At 41.7% G+C, this 21,188-nt stretch overlaps 2 protein-coding genes across 4 annotated transcripts in view; both read right to left on the bottom strand.

The window, feature by feature from the left end:
- LOC117479876 (NLR family CARD domain-containing protein 3-like) overlaps nt 1–21,188 on the bottom strand; it is a 76,388-nt gene that overhangs the window by 35,155 nt on the left and 20,045 nt on the right. The gene's annotated exons all lie outside the window — the stretch shown is intronic.
- On the bottom strand, nt 1,569–20,030 carry LOC117479882 (NACHT, LRR and PYD domains-containing protein 3-like). The gene is made up of 10 exons (XM_034126990.1): nt 19,963–20,030; nt 19,550–19,829; nt 14,235–16,089; nt 13,979–14,152; nt 13,664–13,837; nt 9,378–9,425; nt 8,752–8,776; nt 8,529–8,600; nt 2,132–2,256; nt 1,569–1,749 (listed from the first exon to the last, which is right to left on the bottom strand). Exons 2-10 carry the CDS (start codon nt 19,818–19,820, stop codon nt 1,569–1,571), a joined length of 2,925 nt encoding a protein of 974 aa, XP_033982881.1. The 5' UTR covers nt 19,821–19,829; nt 19,963–20,030.

Genomic DNA, 21,188 nt, shown 5'->3' with positions numbered 1-21,188 from the left:
GTCTGCGGGTGTTTTTCTTGTTGATTTCTCTGCATTTGGTACTTTCACATTAAATACTTTAAGGACATTTTGCTCATCATACTTTAGTACATACACACGTGTCAATGTAGGATTGTTCATGCATTCTTCCAGCGTGTTATTAGGTTATGGCTAGAAAGGATCCGTCTTGTGTAAATATGACGTCACGTTCTGGTTGTAATTCTCGTTGGAATCGGAGCGGCTCGGGAAGCGCTCGGGAAGAAGGATAAAGTGTTCCTTTATGTGTTGAGAAAATGCCTCTCCTTCTTAAGCCAAGTGAAGTGTTTAAAAAGCCTCTTGGATCAGCTGGAAAATGCATCGTCACAACAGCTGTTTTTCTGAGGAACTCTTGAAAGGTTTACTTTAGAGAGATACGTGGTTCTCACAGGACAGAGACAAAGCTACACATGATGATCTTATAGAATATGATGCATTGCTGCAGATTGAACTACCCAACGGGATATAAAGGAGGTCAACACATCTCCAGCAGTAACATGCAGCATACACATTAATGCAGCAGCAATATGAAGAGAGACATATCAGATATAATAGTAAAACAGGGAACCGTTTACTGCACCAGGAGGACTTTGTCATCGGCTATCTTTTTTACTTTTACTGCGACAACGTTGCCTGTGAATACAAAATAAACCATAGTGTTGGTGATCTGCAGTGTTGTCATTCTCCTTTCAACAGCAAGATCGCTAACATCCTATTTGAACAATCACACTCCCTGTAATTGACATAATGAATAGATAGTTTAGCGAGTCACCATCATTTGCTGTGGCCCACTGATGTTAACGATCGTAACTGAAAGGCTGCCAAACGTGACTTACAAACTCTTGGGAGAGTTTTACGCGAGACGGATCCTTTCTATTCATAACCGTGTTATTACTGATCAACATCTGATATGTTATCAATCATTTCCCTTGTTTTGATGTAAACAGGTACGTTAAGTTTCGACCCTGACTCATTTCCAGGGTCTAAATCGACTCCAGATGAGTTTGCACTTCTGAGAGAGAGCGACCTACTTTATTGCATTCTGATCTCAAAGCATTTTCACATGAAGTTATAAACTTTATAATCAAAAGAAGCAGAGTCTGAATGTTCCTCTGTGGCGTGGACAGACGTGTGCATCCTGTAGAGCAGGGGGTTCAACTCAATTTCATGGTGGGCCACATCAGCATTAAGATTGCACTCAAAGGGCCGGTTGTAACTTTAAGAATATATAAAAATACATAAATATATATATTAAATAATGTCTTATATTATTGGCTCTGCATTGGATTATTATCAGTTCTGGTAACTTCATAATGAACTACGTCTGAAAGCAGAAGGCTGGGGCAAATCATTCAAAGCAAATATTCAACTATTGTATATTCTTTGCAAGCTCTTGTGGGATTTGAGTGTGACGCCCCCTGCTGGAAAAAGGTTGAACTTCACTTCTGAAAATAGAGTTTTGAAGTGTTCAGGGAAGCAGCATGGCTTTGATTATTAGAGTTTCTTTACAGAGGATGAGGAGGAGGAAGAGTCGTCCAGGAACAGGAAGTCTTCTACCTGCAGGACCCTCGGCTCTTCAGCATCGATTTGAGGACGGAGTTCTGTTTCAAAGCTCGAAGGTTGGAAACGTCCTCTGAGATCACCGGGACATCTTCGCTGACGTTACGCTCGTCTTCATCGCCGTCAGACAGCGTGCAGAGGAGGGCGTCGTTCTCATACGTGGGGAAGTAATACCTGAGGAGAGAGGACTCTTTAAAGTGGAGACGCTACATACTGATATACACCTGAACATCAGCAGGAGAGGACTCTTTAAAGTAGAGACACTACATACTGATATACACCTGAACATCAGCAGGAGAGGACTCTTTAAAGTAGAGACACTACATACTGATATACACCTGAACATCAGCAGGAGAGGACTCTTTAAAGTAGAGACACTACATACTGATATACACCTGAACATCAGCAGGAGAGGACTCTTTAAAGTAGAGTCACTACATACTGATATACACCTGAACATCAGCAGGAGAGGACTCTTTAAAGTAGAGACACTACATACTGATATACACCTGAACATCAGCAGGAGAGGACTCTTTAAAGTAGAGACACTACTCACTGAGGCTGGTTCCAGGTGGACTTGTGAGGAAGCTGCATCACATGTCCCGCCTCCTTCAGGTGTCGGAGGACTTCCTGTCTGCAGCTGAACGTTTCCTGGCAGCCGTAGCAGCGGCTCTGATGGAGCTGACGGCGGAGGAAGTTCACCAGCTTCACCTGGTCGTAGAAACGCAAATCTACACACACACACACACACACACACACACACACACACACACACACACACACACACACACACACACACACACACACACACACACACACACACACACACACACACACACACACACACACCGTTGGCCATTGGGAGCACCTCAGAGTTCAGTATCCAGCACCTCTCTTTTTAGTGACATACTCTACAAAACACCTCGCTGTTCACCAGTTTAATTTTATATTAGATTATATTAAACGATGTTGTGTGTCTCTACCTGCAGGTTGGAGTTCCTGTGGGTAGACACACATTGTTTACCCTGAAGATATTATATTAAATGATATTAAACGATATATATATCTGTTATTACCTGTCTCTCTCGCTCTCTATATGTAATTTATTCGGAAATGTTTCTACATAATATTTTGTATTGCTTGTATTTGATATAATATTTTTCATTTTGTTTGTAATTGTTATTTTCTCTATTTCACTTTTTAAAGTATTTTTCATGTCTAACTTTATATGTCCAGTTCCGGTGATTGACCACCAGGGGGCGCCAACACCTCAGCTTCTCCTTCCTGGTTGCATTTGATTTGACTTTTTTTGCAGTTGAATTATTTCACAAAATCAGAGACAGTGTGTTTTCTTTCTAATCAAATAAACATGGTCATTGAAGGAAACTCATGTTAGGTTCAAAGGATGAAGTTCTTCTGCTCTTCAGAATCAGAACTGGCTTTATTACCTGGAGGTTCACACATAAGAGGAATTGGCTTTTGTAAATGTGGTGCATACAGAGACACAGAAAGAACAATACGGAGCAAATTCAGAGGCAAATATGATGCTTTTTATACGTGTTTACATATTAAAACACATGATATATGATATGATGCAGCACTGATATAACATGCTCTCCTCATTGACAAACCACATCGTTAAAATGCTCCTTTTGACCTCTTAGTGATAGAAATAAGATAATATATTATTCTATAATTGTATAATACTGTAATAAAGAGACATTCTACATATCAGAATCAAAATCAGAATCCCTAAGTTAAGGTTAAGTTTAGTAACTGTTAAGACCAAGTTCAGTTAAGGTTAAGACCAAGTTCAGTTACTGTTAAGACTAAGTTAAGTTACTGTTAAGACTAAGTTAAGACCAAGTTAAGTTAAGGTTAAGACTAAGTTAAGTTACTGTTAAGACTAAGTTAAGTTAAGGTTAAGACTAAGTTAAGTTAAGGTTAAGACTAAGTTAAGTTACTGTTAAGACTAAGTTAAGACCAAGTTAAGTTAAGGTTAAGACTAAGTTAAGTTAAGGTTAAGACTAAGTTAAGTTACTGTTAAGACTAAGTTAAGACCAAGTTAAGTTAAGGTTAAGACTAAGTTAAGTTACTGTTAAGACTAAGTTAAGTTAAGGTTAAGACTAAGCTAAGTTAAGGTTAAGACCAAGTTCAGTTAAGGTTAAGACTAAGTTAAGTTACTGTTAAGACTAAGTTAAGTTACTGTTAAGACTAAGTTAAGTTACTGTTAAGAATAAGTTAAGACTAAGTTAAGTTAAGGTTAAGACCAAGTTCAGTTAAGGTTAAGACTAAGTTCAGTTAAGGTTAAGACTAAGTTAAGTTAAGGTTAAGACTAAGTTAAGACTAAGTTAAGTTACTGTTAAGACTAAGTTAAGTTAAGACTAAGTTAAGTTACTGTTAAGAATAAGTTAAGACTAAGTTAAGTTAAGGTTAAGACCAAGTTCAGTTAAGGTTAAGACTAAGTTAAGTTAAGGTTAAGACCAAGTTCAGTTAAGGTTAAGACTAAGTTCAGTTAAGGTTAAGACTAAGTTCAGTTAAGGTTAAGACTAAGTTAAGTTAAGGTTAAGACTAAGTTAAGACTAAGTTAAGTTACTGTTAAGACTAAGTTAAGTTACTGTTAAGACTAAGTTCAGACTAAGTTAAGTTACTATTAAGACTAATTTAAGTTAAGGTTAAGACTAAGTTAAGTTACTATTAAGACTAAGTTAAGTTACTGTTAAGACTAAGTTCAGTTAAGGTTAAGACTAAGTTAAGTTACTGTTAAGACTAAGTTAAGACTAAGTTAAGTTAAGGTTAAGACTAAGTTAAGACTAAGTTAAGACTAAGTTAAGTTAAGGTTAAGACTAAGTTAAGACTAAGTTAAGACTAAGTTAAGTTAAGGTTCAGACTAGTGATTTAAACTAGAATCAGAATCCCTTTATCTGTGCTGCAACGGGGACATTTACATGAGAACACAGCAGAGTAGTGCAGATGAAGTAAACAGACTGACATGGTAACAAAGTCAAAAAGAACTATGTATGCAGACGTGAAGAAGCACGATAAGTCAAAGAGAAGTACACCATGGTGTTACAAAGTGACTATATATAACGAAAGAGATAGCTGCTACTGTTTGCAGATGGATTGTTTTTTAAGAAACAATAAAGTGTCAATTGCAGTACTTGTACTTGTGCTACTTAAAGTACATTTAGCTGATACCTCCTTACTACAAAAAAGGATGTGAGGACCTCTACAAAGAGACCCTTCCTCACCAGCAGCAGGGACACAGTGACACATTGGCATGAATAATGTTTCATCTTTATGTCCTTATTTCTGACATTACTACTCTGTTCACACTTTATCACAGAATCTCACTCTGGAGGGAACACAGGGATTTGTACCCTTTGCAGACCTTTGACATGCACTAAAACCTATTGACCTACAGGAGAGGAAAGAGCTTAGTTTCATTTCTAATGTTCTGGTTTATTATGCCTTCATTACATGTCTTGTTTCCAACAGGTAGACATCAATCAAATATCCACATTTAGGAGATTATTTAACTGTGTTTTGATTTGACCCCAATTCATCAAAAGTTATCATTACACAATGCCATATTTAGACTATTTCAGAAAACGTAATGTGAGTAATGTCCTTTTTCACCTGTAGAGAATCAAAGTGTACCTCAACCTATTTATATAGTCTGATTATATGTTTTATAATCTGTGGGATAGAGTAGAAACAGATCAGGTATTTAATATTTGTCCTTTTTTATTTTATTTAGCTCTATTTATTTGTAATGTTTTATTTTGTTCACTGCGCTGTGTGTCTTTGAATATTTGTAATTAATATAATAGAACATACAATTAATTGTGAAGGTAAAACGTTTTAAAATAAGATATTTAACTCTTTAAAATTAACTCGAAACAGAACCCGGCGGGCTTTAGGACCCGGATGCGACGCGTGACGTAGCACAACTACAGGAGGACCTGCACGTTTCTGGTAGGTGTGTGTTAGCATGTGTAGCTTTAGCCTTAGTTTCTCACGTAAATGCATGATTTTAAACACCAGAAAAGAGACTTTAAGCTTCTCCCCTGAAGGCTCCTCTGACCCGCTGTCACTGACATGTTGTGTTGTGTTCCACATTGTTCTTTAAAAGTTAAAAATGCCTGTTAGCCGCTGATGCTAGCCGTTAGCACTGAGTGTACTGACAGCTGCAGGTGAAGCTGATTAAAGGTGGAACATGGAGACGGTTTGAAGGTGAATGATGTTAAGGTGGAAGAGGTGGAAGTTACCAAGTAGATTTAAGGGCTTTATCATCATACAGTATGCACAGCAGCTGCAGTGTTGATATGCAATGCACATCTGAAGCTCCTCCAACAATGCAATATGAATATATATATAGGACATAAAACAATACATTAAAATAGTGCATGAAGAAACAGAGTAAAATAGTTCAGACTAGTGTACAAGTAATGCAGATGAAGTAAACTATATACATGTAGGCCTACAAATACATATACAATAAGCTAAATAATGCAGATGCAATGTTGTAAGTGACCAAGTAAATGCAGGTATACATTTACTCAAGTATTCAATTTAAAAAGCCTTTTCTGGTTAGTGATCTTCTGTAGAATTTGTCCATGTTACTTATCAGACGCTTTTATCCAAAGCGACTTACATACTCAACACTGTGGACAATCCCCACAGGAGCAATTTGGGGTGAAGTGTCTCAGGGACACAACGACATGCTGACTGCAGTGGGGTTTGAACCTGTGACCCCCTGATCAGAACACCTACGCACAACCAACTGCGCCACACGCCTCCATGTATCTGCTGCTTCATACGTCTGCTTTGGGAAGGGAAGATAATACCATTGACTTCCCTGTATTTATCTGAGACATGATAATAATAATAATAATAATAATAATAAATGGAATTTATAAAGCGCCTTTCACGGGACGCTGTACATGGTGGACAGACAAAACAAAACAGACAATGAGGAGCGAACAAAACAAGAACAAAATAAAATAAAATAAAGGAGGCCGGGGGACCAGGAAAGGACTAGGGTCCGAAGGCCAGGGTGAACAGGTGCGTTTTTAGTGAGGATTTGAAGATGTCCAGTGAGGCAGCGTTCCGGATCTCAGGAGGAAGTGCATTCCAGAGGGTGGGGGCCGCAACACTGAACGCCCTGTCACCCACAGTACGAAGGCGAGAGCGGGGGATGGAGAGCAGACTCTGAGAAGGGGTGCAACATGTATATCCCCCCCACCAGAGGCATGGACACTGGACCCAGCCAGTACAGGGAGTAGTGAACTACATTGTGCCAAAGGAGCAGTGGTTGGAGGACATAACAACATGTATCTCCCCCCCACCAGAGGCATGGACACTGGACACTTATTCATGGATGTAGTTCCGTGTATAGTTTGATATTTATTTATATATATGATATGTATATATTTGATGAAGTTTATGATAATGTTTCTTTGATGTTAAAACTCATTTAGAGTGTTATTTTGTTATACTGCACCTTACTTACTTTGAAGGGTTGTTTTACATGTTATTAAGTTGAAGTACTTTCAAATAAAGCTGTGGTTCTATCAAGTACGTGACTGTCCAATAATTGAGTGGAGTGCTATGTTTAGAATTTCTATATGTTTTCTCTTTGTTAAAAGACAGACATTATAACACCAATAGCTTCTTAGTTCATATTACATGTCATGGTTACATTTCATTATTTATCCACAGCACACAAACCATGAGCTTCAATACAGGTCCATATTGGTTACTTCAAAACTATCCCTGATAAAGACAAGAATAAGAATTGACATAGCCGCCATTTTATTAAACATTAAACAACACTTTGGGCCCTCAGCTAATTCAGACAGTATAATGAGATATGGCCCACAGATTAAACTTGTCATATATTGTACTACTTCAATATATATGTACAAATATATATCACGGTATTCATGTGTGCCCACCTTTCTTTCTATCTGCTCTCATTATAATCACTCTGAAGTTTCTGTTTGAAGGAATGAGCTGCTAACTCAATAAAGTAAACCCTCTGGAGAGCTGAGATGAAGGCTGTTGAGTTTCTTAAAGCATTTTCAAGAATCAACAATCATTGACCTTTTGATTCATCTGTCCAACTTATAACTGAACTGATGAGGAGAGATTCATCACCCAATGAAAGACTCTCTGGGGACACAGCCTTCAGAATAAAAGACTCTCTGAGGACACAGCCTTCAGAATAAAAGACTCTCTGAGGACACAGCCTTCAGAATAAAAGACTCTCTGGGGACACAGCCTTCAGAATAAAAGACTCTCTGGGGACAAAGCCTTCAGAATAAAAGCCTCTCTGATAAAAACACTTCTGACAGTAAAGACACAATCAGTGAGCCAGATTTAAAACAGCAACCCTTAAACCCAGGACAGGAAGTGATCTCCTCCTACAGAGGACACAGAGACGCTGAGGAGTCATATGACCAGAACCTAAACCCAGCATAGAGAGGTTCAGTGAATGTGGTTCTGAAGGTGTGGAGGTGGGTCAGTGTGTCAGAGGAGACTCTGTAGAAGGAGAGAGAGCCAGCAGGGTGATCCAGATACACTGCTACTCTACCAGAGGAGGAGATGAGGAGGATGATGAGGAGGAGGAGGAGAGGAGGAGGGAGGAGGAGGAGATAGAATGTTTCTCTCATTCATCATTGTGGCCTGACAGAGTAACCACCTCTAGCAATTGGCACTTCAGACCTCCAGGACTGATCATTCCTGTCCAAACACACAGTCCCTCTCGCCTTCCTCTCCTGCTGATTCTGCTGTAAGTCACTGCTATACTGAACCTTCCTCTCATCCTCTCCACTCGACCTCCCAGTAACAGCGACCGGAAGTCAGAGCTTCTCGTGCACATCACTTAGCCCAGTACTCAAACCTCTCTGGGATATCAGGATATGGCTGCCTCTCTCTCCCCATGTCACCTTCCTGTTGTCCTCAGACAGTTTGAGGAATCTCTCCCGGTGCTGGTTGAGTCCAGGGTGAGCCACAGGAATCTGAGGAGAGACACAGACAGCAGTTTATCACCAGACTCACCTGAAGGCTTTCCTCTCTGTTAGTGATCTTTCTATAACAGCGCTCTATAAGAGTCATGTATTATTATTATAAAGTTTAAAGGTGATTGCAGCTAGTTCAGCAGGTTCTGACCCAGTTGAGTGCTGAAAGACTCCAGCTGCACATGTTCAAGTGACATGCTCAATCACTTTGAGCACACATCACTGAGAAAGGATGAAGGGGAATAAGGAGAGAGGAGAAGAAGAGGAGAGGGAGAGAGAGAGAGAGAGAGAGTAGGCAGAGAGAGAGAGAGAGAGAGAGCGAGAGAGAGAGAAGAGAGAGCAGAGAGAGAGAGAGATAGAGAGAGAGAAGAGAGAGTATGAGAGCGAGAGAGAGAGAGAGAGCGAGGCAGAGAGAGCGCGAGAGCGAGAGAGCGAGAGATTAGCTAGATCTCTCTCTCTCCCTCTCCCTCTCCCCTCTCCCCTCTCTCTCCCCTCTCTCTCTCTCTCTCTCTCTCTCTCTCTCTCTCTCCCGATTTATAAAGGGAAACCGGCGTAGGACGTGCCGCACGCAAGGTTTTATAAATGAGGCCCCTGGACCCACCTGAAGGCTTTACTCTCTGTTAGTGATCCTTTCTATAATAGCGATATATAAGTGTCATGTATTATTATTATTATTATTATAGAGTTTAAAGGCGATGCATGCCAGTCATGTTTTAATGAATAAATACCACCTCCATCATCTTTGTCTTTAGAGAGAAGCTGATGATCCACACTTACACTTCCTCACACCTGGTTTTTAACCTCTGCTCTCCACCATGGTCCAGCCTGGAGGAAGAAACACAGTCAGGATGATGTTCTATCCAACATGAGTCCTAGCTGCTGGTACCTCGTGGAACAGAGGTTACTTTCTTAGAGCAAGCTTTTTTATTCTAATTAACTTTTTGTTGGCGTTTAGTGTCAAACATTGTCACAGCATATTGTACATTGCATCTTTACATGAAGGACATACATCTGTTCATAGCTCTTTTCAGCAATATACACATGATGACACAAAAAGCACAGAGGAGAAAGACATAAAGAAAGAAATGAAAATAAAATAGAACAACAGTGAACAATTAGGGAGTAGACATTTCTTTCCAGCAGAGTTCTGGATCTGTGGAAACTAAGTCAGGCCTTTAGGGCTTTACAAAGTGAGTCCACTTCTCACAGGTTGGAGTAAATTGACCAATGTATGATTGACAGATGCTGTTATCTTTTCTATATTATAAATATCCATTGAGATGTCTATCCATCCATTTAGAGTCGGGCTATGCTTCGATAACCACTTCCTGGTTAATGCCTTTTCAGCAGAATGTTCAAGAAGTATTTGTCCTTTCTCAAATTCCTAAAGTATAACATCTTGATCTCTAGAGGTATTATGTCTTTGAAAATGTCTTGTAAGGCGTTGTGTATCTCCTTCCAGTAGTCTTTGATACCTGGACAGTCCCAGAATACATGGAAGTGGTTTGCATTCTGGTTACCACAGTTCCTCCAACATATAGGGGGGGTCCTATCATAGTGGGACTTCTGAGAGGGCGGAATAAAATATCCTCTCAGGTTCTTCCAGGTATATTCCCTCCAGTTCTGCCAGCTGGTACATTTCCATTGATATCTCCACATTGTTACCCATTCTTCCCCAGATATATGTATCCCTCCTTCCTGCTCCATCTTCTTTATTATGTAAGTGAGTGTTTTTTAAGATTTGTCAATCCTTGGTATACACATGATACGGTTCTACCGTTAACATCTGCGTTATACGCTTTCCTAAACATTTCTATCAAACCTACACTTGCCTCTGACACTTTTTCCACTTTCAAATGAACATAATGCCGTACCTGAAGATATCCATAAAAGTCCTGTTTCTCCAAAGTGTATTTCTCTTTGAGGGTATCCAAACTGAGCAATGCTCCCCCTTTCATCAGCTTGCACAGAGCTGTTAGACCTTTTAGAGCCCAGTCCCTAAATCTAGTATCCAATCTGTTAGGCATGAAATCTGAGTCATATGCACACCATTTGAGAAAGATACTTTCATTCTCCAATTTATATTGAATTTTATGAAATTGTGTAGGTTATTGTCAGCTATAATTGCCTGTATGGGAGTACACCTTCTGTTCTATATGTTTCCATTGAGCATCATATTCTGGGTTACTCCAGCATATCATTGTTCTTATCTGTGTTGTGAAATAGTAATCTCTGAGAGAGGGTAAACCCCATCCCCCTTCTTCTTTGGCCAGGTGTAAAGGTTTGAGACGAACCCTTGGTGTCAGGTAGGAAATTGCATTAGAATAATGTTGAAAGATCTTTAGGGATGTTAATGCCCAAATACTTGATGGATTTTGTGTGCCATATCAATGGGTATGTATTCCTAATTTCTTCAGGTGGATGGGACTTGTCTCCTGAAGGAAGTTTCTCCCTGATATTCCTCCCTCGCTCCTCTCCTCCCAGCGTCTCCCAGGCAGACAGCTGCTCAGCCTCTCTCTCGGTGTGATCACGGTGACGGCAGTCCTCTGTCCTTCACGTCTCAGGATGCTTCCACAGCAGTCTGGTACAGCAGTCCTGGCTTGCGTATAATATCGTCTTTGGTTGAGTATCGGAGAAACGTGATAATTCTTGACGCGGCTTGTCCTCCCTGTCTCCGGAGGCCCTCGGGACGAGCGCCCGGTGCGCTCTTTCAATGCCGAGCTCTTTTTTTCTTTTGTCTGTCCTTTCTTCCCATCTTCGCCCCGTTAACTATTTCTAATTTTACAGAGACATTTCTTATTTGGCAATTAAACGAGGCGAAATTAATCTCTTACCGGGGGAGAAGCTGCCATTCGGTATGGTGACGTCACCGGAACCATGACCATCATTTTCAAGTCAATAAAATCACCTGAATTCATATCGGGAGTCTTAGTCGTTAGTTTGTTTATCATGTAGCCGTGTAATAAGCGGGATAATGTGCAGCAAGGCATCCCGTACACATTCAACTGCTAACAGCTAACTGCTAAAGGCTAACTGCTAACAGCCAACTGCTAACAGCTACCTGCTAACAGCTACCTGCTAACAGCTAACACAGGGTTGCCAACTTTGGGTACCTGGCTGGAGTGAGATTTTGATATCATGGGTTTAATTCAGTTTAATTACACATATGCGCACGAAATGACTGCTATCGTGTCAGCAGCGGGACCTTAGCATATAGGATATATATATACAATATATACAAATACACAATAATGGACACAGACTATAAAGGGCACACAGTTTCATTCACTAATGAAAGTCAAACATGTTTGTTTCCACTGTTTTATTGTGTGCCTGTCGCGATAAACAATTAATTGACTTATTGTACGATAAATAAAAATGAACTCCATAACTTTTCTGACCTTGATAAATTGCCATTTACATGAGGATGTGACTAGCAGTTTGAAAGGATGTACTTGAATTATTATTATATATTATCATTATGTCAGTGGTCTAAAATGGTCATACAACGGTGCCGACAATATTATCGTTTATCGCCTAATAGAACAATAAGCAGCAGACTTTTACTTTTTTATCATTTCTACTGGATCTTAGATCTGCGCATGCGCAATACGGGTCGGCAGTTGCGGCTCCAGAGTATTTTTGTTGCGTAATCTATGGTAGGGCTAACCATAGACTGTATATAGGGGCTAACCCATACAGTGGTGGGGCTCAAGTCAGTATTTGCAATGTAATTACATACACGCTCCCCCCGACAGTGAAACGCCACGCGTGAGGTTTAGATTATTTCCCTGTCTCAATCCAAATTGAACTGTATGAAATAAAAAGGCACATTTGTCTTGTAGTAAATAAAAAGGGCGACCTGGAGCCAATCCTGCAATTTCCCCACAGGTGAAAGAGTTGACATGCTGAAGACCCAACCCCTGCAGGAGGGTCTGGGGGGATTCTCCCCCAGGAGATTTTTTAAAATACTAACATAAAATACACATTCTGGTACTCTCTTGAGAAGAACAATAAATAAATCTATTACTACACGACATATTTAAAAAAAATGAATGCCATTTTTGTTTTTTGTGACTTTGTTCTGAAAGCTGAAGCTGCTGCTCCTCACAGAGAGAAGAGGGAAGAGGCTGTGTGAATTACTGTACATTGTGGATAAGGGTGGATAGCCCCCATTGTTCTGTGTGTCAAAATGAAAGACAGCCCACACACCTATCAATCATCAAACCGTGGGGTCTTATTTCATTACGTGTTGATTTCTATCAACACGTAATGTTGTATTGATGTATAGAGATGTACTACCGCAAAAGTATTCTCCGTCGGGACTTCCTGCAACAACACACACGCCGTTATCGTGATTCTGATTGGCCAGAAGACATTATCAAAGATGTTCTATTGAGAAGACGATCACTACGTGACAAAAGTTTTCAAAACCGTTTCTAGTCTTCGGTATTATTGTTTTTGGCGTGAGAATAGTTTGGGCAGCGTGAGAGCGTGAGATTGAGAGTGAAAGCGTGTGTCACACGCCAGATGCGTGAGAGTTGGCAACCCTGGCTAACAGCTAACGGCTTAGTTTACCAGCTCTCCTCCTGCTGATATCAACATGAATGTGATGTTCATGATGGCATTATGAGGAGAAAAAAGGATGCGCACCTGGACGTGTCGATCATAAGTTTACGTAAAAAAGAATCACAAAAAGTAAATCTCGGTTTCCCATCAGCGACTAGGTAATATGCTGATCATCGGCCAAAGCAGGCCAGTAAATAATCAAGATACAATTATAACACATAACTGGCAGATTGTGTTGTAAGCCTGTAACCTCTGAACAGAGAATCTGAGTCCTGCTGTGAGTTTAGCTCTGTTAGCCGTTAGCCGAACACAGTCAGAACTATCCAAACTGAACCGCTGGTGATCACTTGCGTCCGTTATAGAGTTGAGTGGACTCAGCCGTCAATGAGGGTGTAAAAACTCAATGAAATATAATTTCAATAACTGTGTCATAAATGAGAGGAAGAACATGACATGTGAGATATTAGAGACACCTTCAGTCTGTCTGTCCATACCTGAGTGTCTCCAGTCTCCAGAGTGGATCCTCACGTCCAGCAGACAGCAGCTTCTCTCCTGAGTCTCCTGGATGATTGTAGCTCAGGTCCAGCTCTCTCAGATGGGAGGGGTTGGAGCTCAGAGCTGAAGCCAGAGAAACACAGCCTTCCTCTGTGACCATACAGCCTGAGAGACTGGAACCAGGGAATACAGTAAACTCAGTGTTTTAAAAAGCAGCAGGAAAATCATACAGAGGTCGACCATCTTCATCAACATGAACCAGACTGGATAAAAAGGATTAAAAACTGCTTGAAAATAAAATGCAGAATCCTGACCTGAGAGTCTCCAGTTCACAGTGAGGACTCTCCAGTCCAGCAGACAGCCGCTTCACTCCTGAATCCTGCAGCTCGTTGTTACTCAGGTCCAGCTCTCTCAGACTAGAGGACTGGGAGCTGAGGACTGAGGACAGAGCTTCACAGCTTCTCTCTGACAGCTTACAGCCACTCAGCCTGGGGAAGGATTAGCAATGAACACAATTTATTTTATTTATCATTTTTAAAACTGATCAATGTTGCTTGTATCTCCACTTACAGAGCTTTCCTGGAGGCTTTGACCACTGGCAGCAGCCTCTGAAGAGCCTCCTCTGAAGCAGAGTATTTCTTCAGGTCAAAGACGTCCAGATCTTTTCCTGATGACAGTAAGATGAAGACCAGAGCTGACCACTCAGCAGGAGACAGATTATCTGTGGAGAGACTTCCTGATCTCAGGTACTGTTGGATCTGCTCCTCTAGAGAACTATCATTCAGTTCATTCAGACAGTGGAACAGGTTGATGCTTCTCTCCGGAGACGGGTCTTCATTTATCTTCTTCTTGATGTACTCAACTGTTTTCTGATTGATCTCTGAGCTACTTCCTGTTTCTGTCAGCAGGCCATGTAGGAGTTTCTGATTGGTCTGCAGTGAAAGACCCAGGAGGAAGCGAAGGAACAAGTCCAGGTGTCCGTTTGGACTCTGTAACGCCTTGTCCACAGCACTCTGGTAGAGATGTGTTAGTGTAGGTTTGACTTCAGAATGCTGGGAGGTTAGTGTACGTTTAGGTTTGAGGATTTTAAGCAGCCAGGAGGTTATTCGTGTAGGTTTGGGTCTGAACACTTCAGACTGCTGGGAGGTTGTTGGTTCTTCTGCCAGCAGGTTGACTCCAGAGTTGATGAAGGTCAGATGGACATGAAGAGCAGCCAGAAACTCCTGAACGCTCAGATGGACGAAGCAGAACACTGTGTCCTTGTACAGTCCTCTCTCCTCTCTAAAGACCTGTGTGAACACTCCTGAGTACACTGAGGCTTCTGTGATATCGATGCCACACTCTGTCAGGTCGTGATCATAGAAGATCAGGTTGCCTTTCTGCAGCTGCTCAAAAGCCAGTTTTCCCAGAGCCTCCGTCATCTTCCTGCTCTCTGGACTCCAGTGTGGATGTCCCTCAGTTTTTCCATGATACTTGACGTTCCTCACTTTGGACTGAACCACCAGGAAGTGGATGTACATCTCAGTCAGGGTCTTGGGCAGCTCTCCTCCCTCTCTGGTTTTCAACATGTCCTCCAGAACTGAAGCAGAGATCCAGCAGAAGACTGGGATGTGGCACATGATGTGGAGGCTTCGTGAGGTCTTGATGTGGGAGATGATGGTGTCTGCCTGCTCCTGATCTCCGAATCTCTTCCTGAAGTACTCCTCCTTCTGTGGGTCAGTGAACCCTCGGACCTCTGTCACCATGTCCACACACTCAGGAGGGATCTGATTGGCTGCTGCAGGTCGTGTGGTTATCCAGAGGCGAGCAGAGGGAAGCAGCTCCCCCCTGATGAGGTTTGTCAGCAGCACGTCCACTGAGGTGGACTCTGTGACATCAGTCAGGATCTCATTGTTGAGGAAGTCCAGAGGAAGTCGACACTCATCCAGACCGTCAAAGATGAACACAACCGTGAACTGATCAAACCTGCAGATTCCTGCGTCTCTGGTTTCAGTGAAGAAGTGATGAACAAGTTCCACCAAGCTGTAATTTTTCTTCAGCCTATTCAGATCTCTGAAAGGTAATGGAAATATGAACTGGATGTCCTGGTTGGCTTTGCCTTCAGCCCAGTCCAGAGTGAACTTCTGTGTTAAGACTGTTTTCCCGATGCCAGCCACTCCCTTTGTCATCACTCTGATTGGTGCATCTCTTCCAGGTGAGGCTTTAAAGAGTTCTTCTTGTCTGATGGTTGTTTCTGGTCTGTCTGGTTTCCTGGATGCTGTTTCAATCTGTCTGACCTCATGCTCATCAGCTGTAGTTTCTCCCTTGGTGATGTGGATCTCTGTGTAGATTTCATTTAGAGGTCTTGAATTACCCGTTTTTATGATTTTCTCAATTCTTTTCTCCAGGTTTAATTTGAGCGTCCTTTGGCACTGAGTAAGAATCTCTGAATGAACAAAAATAAAATCACAATTGAGACAATACTACAATTAACATAAAAGATCCATCACAATATTTGTTCCTAACTTTACACATTTCTGAAAGGATAGTAGGATATTTGTTGTCGGATCGAAGCTGTATCTCAATCATCTGTAGCTATCCAAAAATATTGTTCCTTCTTTCTATTATTTCCCACTCCGGTGAACAATCTGTTGTCCCCAGAGAACCATGACCTTAAACCTGACGACTCTTATTCCTGCTGCTGGAAGACGAGGCACGACCCTGGCAGATAGACCTCTGAGGATGTGGACTCAGCTTTCACTCCAGTTATACAGGAAGTGGATGGCTCTTAGTATATATTCCGAATACTCCGTAATCCTGCAATAGCCTATTATCAACAAGACGCCCTGGGGGTCACAGTAATAATCTTTCCCTTCGTCCATAAGTCAGGGTGGATGGAAAACTCTATTGACCCCTCCTAGCAAATGTGGAGCCCCAGCCTAACTCAGTGTAAGAAAACGTTTTTAGAGAGTACTTGTCCATGGACAAGTGAGTTTGGCAATTTACTCCGAATACATTTTTCACTTGTCCAATCTGTTTTTTTTTGTTCTAAAATTATTTTACATACCCCTTTTCAGGCCCATCAGTACATCAATTGTAGGGTCCCCTTTCAAGCCCTTAATCCACTATTTTCTGACAGAATTTATTTCAATTTTTTTCCTTGTTAACTGAACACACCATTTCACCATCGACATTTTTTAATTGTTTTTAAAGAAAAAGCCCTGACAAAACAGCAGTGCTCTCAGTATTAACTAAAGAAAAAAAGACAGCAACAGCAGACATGAAATCTTTGCTGAGCCTAAAGATAATCATAAATAAATAACAGTGAAAATAAATGTATTGCAATGTGCAGAACAGCAGCATCCAACCGTCTCTAATACTTGGATATTACATGTCCCTGCATTCATGCACGGACACCCTGTAGCACGGAGATCATCATATCATTCTGTCTTGTATTACTTGACAAAAACAAATAAAAATAAAAAAAGCGGCTCGTTCGCAGGCGCGAGCCGGCTCCCGTCGTTCACTTAAAAGAGCCGGCTCTTGTTTGAACAACAATAGCGGACACGGACAATTTGCGAATGAGTTCGACCTTTTGTAAGCTGAATTTATAAATAAGGCCCAGGCCCCACGGGAACGAAAACGGGTTGTACAATTATAAAATGTAATAACGTGCTTTAACCAGTTGGTGTCCCTTTCTATCAGCTGTGCACCGTTATGGCGTAAATACAGCCTATCTACCAATTGGATCAAATATCAAAGTCAGCCGAATTAGTGTTGATACTGCAAGGAGACGTATTGTGTGAAAAGAAATGTAAGATGTTGTTTAATTGCTTATATATTTAAGATCCACGTCAAGTTTTCAGTTTTGGCGGCAGTTCCTGTTTGTCTAGAAGTCTTCTCATCAGGGCTCTATACATAGAGTTAACTACGGCAGATATGTAATATTTAACGTACAAGGAAAAACTTCCAGAGAAAAACCCACAGTTAATATACACACATTCCTTCACATTTTAATTTACATTAAAGTATTTCGTGAGGCCTTCTAACATGTTTTTAAATTAGGGCTGTCAAGTTAACGCGTTAATAACGCGTTAACGCAAAAAGAAAATTAACGCCACTAATTATTTTAACGCGATTAACGCATGTGTATTTTTTGTCCTCGGCCGCCGTAGTTTCAGAGCGCATCGAGTTTAAAATACCATCGACAAGCTGATGCTGACAGCCCCGCTCCTACCGCCCGCTTGTGGCAGACCACACTTCCACGCTCACTGGCAGGCCCGGACTGGCCATCGGGAGGACCGGGAGGGAGTGTGTATGTGTGGCGCGACTCGCGCGAGCGAGGCACACCTTACGTGTTGTTGTTAGCATCTGGTGCTAGCTAGCTGCGCTAACGGATATAAGGAGCTGTTTCAATGACATTTCGCCGACAACTGCGCCGAGCACTTGACTTTATGCAGGTAGCCAGACAGTGGGACATTGTACGAAAAGTCAGCACACGCAACATGATTGCAGCCATTGGAGCATATATGCCTTGAGCTGCACATAGCTCCAACACACACACACACACACACACACACACACACACACACACACACACACACACACACACACACACACACACACACACACAATTATTGTATGAGAGAGGTTCCAGGTTGATTTGAAGCGAATATTTGTAATGTTCAGAGGTTGTTGTGTTTAATATTCATGAGAATATTTGTCATTGTTCAAATGATAATAAACAAACATATAAAGCATAGTTGTCCACTCATATGTTGATAAGAGTATTAAAAACTTGAAAGATATCCCTCTAAGGTACATTTAGAACAGATAAAAAATGTGCGATTAATTTGCGATTAATCGCGATTAACTATTTTAATCGACTGACAGCCCTATTTTAAATATAACTACGGTTGTAGTTGAAGAGTTTGAAAATGAACATGAACCGAAGCTGTTGCCTGTTGCAATATACAGTCTATGGTTGCTACAGAGGATTGTGGGTAATGTAATGTCTTCGGCCATCCAAAACTCATAGAAAACGACTTGTTTCTCAGAATTGAAGGGGAAAACGTGACAAAAGCATTGTACACACACTAAAACCTATCAATGTCGTTTAATTAACAAGGATAATCTGGTGTTTTTGAGTTGATGAGTAGTGGAGATATCACTGTCAAATCAATCGACAGTAAGGGGAATACTTACTTCCGGGTGTACAATTCTCAGTTATCCAATGGGAATGGACGCTCACATTGCCTTTAACAGCCTCCGACACAAACGAATGCCGTGCTTCCATGAGCGTCAAATCCCGCCGCCGATGGGAATACATTGCAATCAGTTGAAAGCTATGTGCGTCTGTTTATGAAGCTGAAGGAGCCTAGGAGCGTCCCAACTGCACGCCTCGGGACCCTGACCAAGCGTCGCTCCTGGACGTTTATGGAGTGAGAGTGTGTTGGCTGTCAGTACGCTTGTCCATGTTTGTGATTGGTCGAATGCTCCAAATACCACCCCTTTCATGTGAACGCGCACCTAACTAGAAAGGGCAAAGCTGTCTTGAGTTAACGAGTTGATAACCAGCGTCCTAGGACAGTTTAGCGAGAGCGCATTTGTTTTGGATTAGGTAAGCCGGGTAACTCAAACATATCCAAGTTAGGTTGAACCAGCTTCGTAGTACAGGCCTCTGGTCTGCCTAATAGGGTTGCTTTTTTTCAAAGTAGTTAATCTAAAAACTCCTCAACTGAGACCAACAGTTCTAATTGACCCTATCAGATAATCCCTGACACCATGTACAGGTGGTGTTTCTCTGTGTGGTATATCAGGAGGACACATCCAATCCATGTTATCATTGTGATTTACCTGACCTCAGGTTCCCTGTTTGTAAAACTCCCTAATAACTAATGACCTACCTGTCGGTTCTGATGGGATTTTTGATAATTCCTCCACCAGATCATTCCGATGAATCTTCTTCAAAACGTATTTGGTCACTTCAATAGTCTTAATGCAGTAGTTCAGAAACATATGGTCCACAGTTTGCGTCCGCAATGCATCCTCTAGTCGACTCTCCGGGATTCCTTTGAATCCTAGGACCTTCTGCTGCAGGTGCCACTTGAATTTTCCAAAGTCCTCTTTCCCCAAATGTTCTAAAGTACTGAAGAGGATCTTTTTCAGTGTCGCCATATTTTCTCCCTGCAGAGATCCAAAAGATACCAACAGAAAATATTATATGATCTTACATCTGAAATAACATGGGTTCATGCAAAAAAAATACTTTGTTTTTCAGCAACAATACTGCTTGGTTATTTTAAGGCAAATAAACTACTACTCCAGCTTCAGGTTCAGGTACAGCTTCGGGTTCAGGTTCAGGTCCAGGTTCAGGTCCAGCTTCAGGTTCAGGTCCAGCTTCAGCTTCAGGTCCAGGTCCAGGTTCAGGTCCAGCTTCAGGTCCATATTCAGGTCCAGGTTCAGGTCCAGCTTCAGGTCCATATTCAGGTCCAGGTCTAGGTCCAGCTTCAGGTCCAGCTTCAGGTCCAGGTCCAGGTCCAGCAGAATGTGGTGTGTCCTCTGGTCTGAAACACAACACAGAGCTTTGAGTGAATAATGAGTGCTGAGCTGTGACATGGAGAAGAGTCATGGACAGTTGGAGATCTCACCTCTGAGCTTTAGTCTGGCTGTCATGTTCCCCACACAGAGAGGGGGGGTCTCCCTCCTCTCTGTCCTCACACTGATCCATAGCAGAGCCTCCACCTTCACACAAACACAACAACATGCTTATCACAACAAGAACATCACAGGACACATTAGTGCCCCTCCTCTCAGATGTCCCACAGCCCCAGGCCCACACAGAAACTCAGTTTGTTGACCCCTAAATATGATTTTGTGATTGTCAAGACTTCTTACAGCACACCCAGAAGTGACCAAATGTCTCAGTTTTAAACATGTGGTTAACTAAACACACCTGCCTAGAGAGCTGACAGGGGTGATAATCAACACTGTTTATATCCCACCTGCTGCTGGCAATGCTGACGCCAGCATTGCACTTGACCACCTCCAGAGCTTAAAGTGGACCTATCATGCTATATTTGAATAATATATTGTAGGGCCATACCTATATAAAACATGTCTGTGAAGTTCTTTTTTCAAAATACCAAACAGATCATGCATTTTAGCCATGCCTCATTTCGCTCTATTTGCACTTTTTTAGCCGTGTTTTTGCAAGGGCTGATTCTGTGAGAACAGCACCACCTACAGGCCTGACATATGTACTACAGCGTCTCCAGCGCTTTCGAACGGCAATGGCCGTGGCTGTCTCCTCCTGATAGGTGGAGAGTTGCCCATATAGGCGGAGCTCCTCGTTCCTGACGTCAGAGGACTTTCAAATCTGTATCAGTCTGTATCAGATCCGTTGCAGCCCCATTTTTAGAGATTTGGGTATGGAGGAAAAGAGAGAGGGTTGTGTTTTCTGACACTTGGTGAGTTCCCTGACACACCGGGGACACATATTCATGTATACAAGACGTACAAAAGTGCATTTTGCATGATAGGTCC

Source organism: Trematomus bernacchii, unplaced genomic scaffold (assembly GCF_902827165.1).
Source record: "Trematomus bernacchii unplaced genomic scaffold, fTreBer1.1, whole genome shotgun sequence".
NCBI classification, from domain to species: Eukaryota; Metazoa; Chordata; class Actinopteri; order Perciformes; family Nototheniidae; genus Trematomus; species Trematomus bernacchii.
Note: the sequence above shows the minus strand (reverse complement) of the source record. Positions and strands in the feature narration are given on the sequence as shown.

Bases quoted from the DNA above. Each gene is read 5' to 3' on its own strand.
- LOC117479882 (XM_034126990.1), bottom strand. From the start codon at position 19,820: ATGGCGACACTGAAAAAGATCCTCTTCAGTACTTTAGAACATTTGGGG. The intron at 14,153-14,234 runs GTAAGTGGAGAT...ATCCTTCCCCAG, and splicing joins AAAGCCTCCAGGAAAGCTCT to GCTGAGTGGCTGTAAGCTGT. The intron at 1,750-2,131 runs GTGAGTAGTGTC...CTCTCTCCTCAG, and splicing joins TCCACCTGGAACCAGCCTCA to GTATTACTTCCCCACGTATG.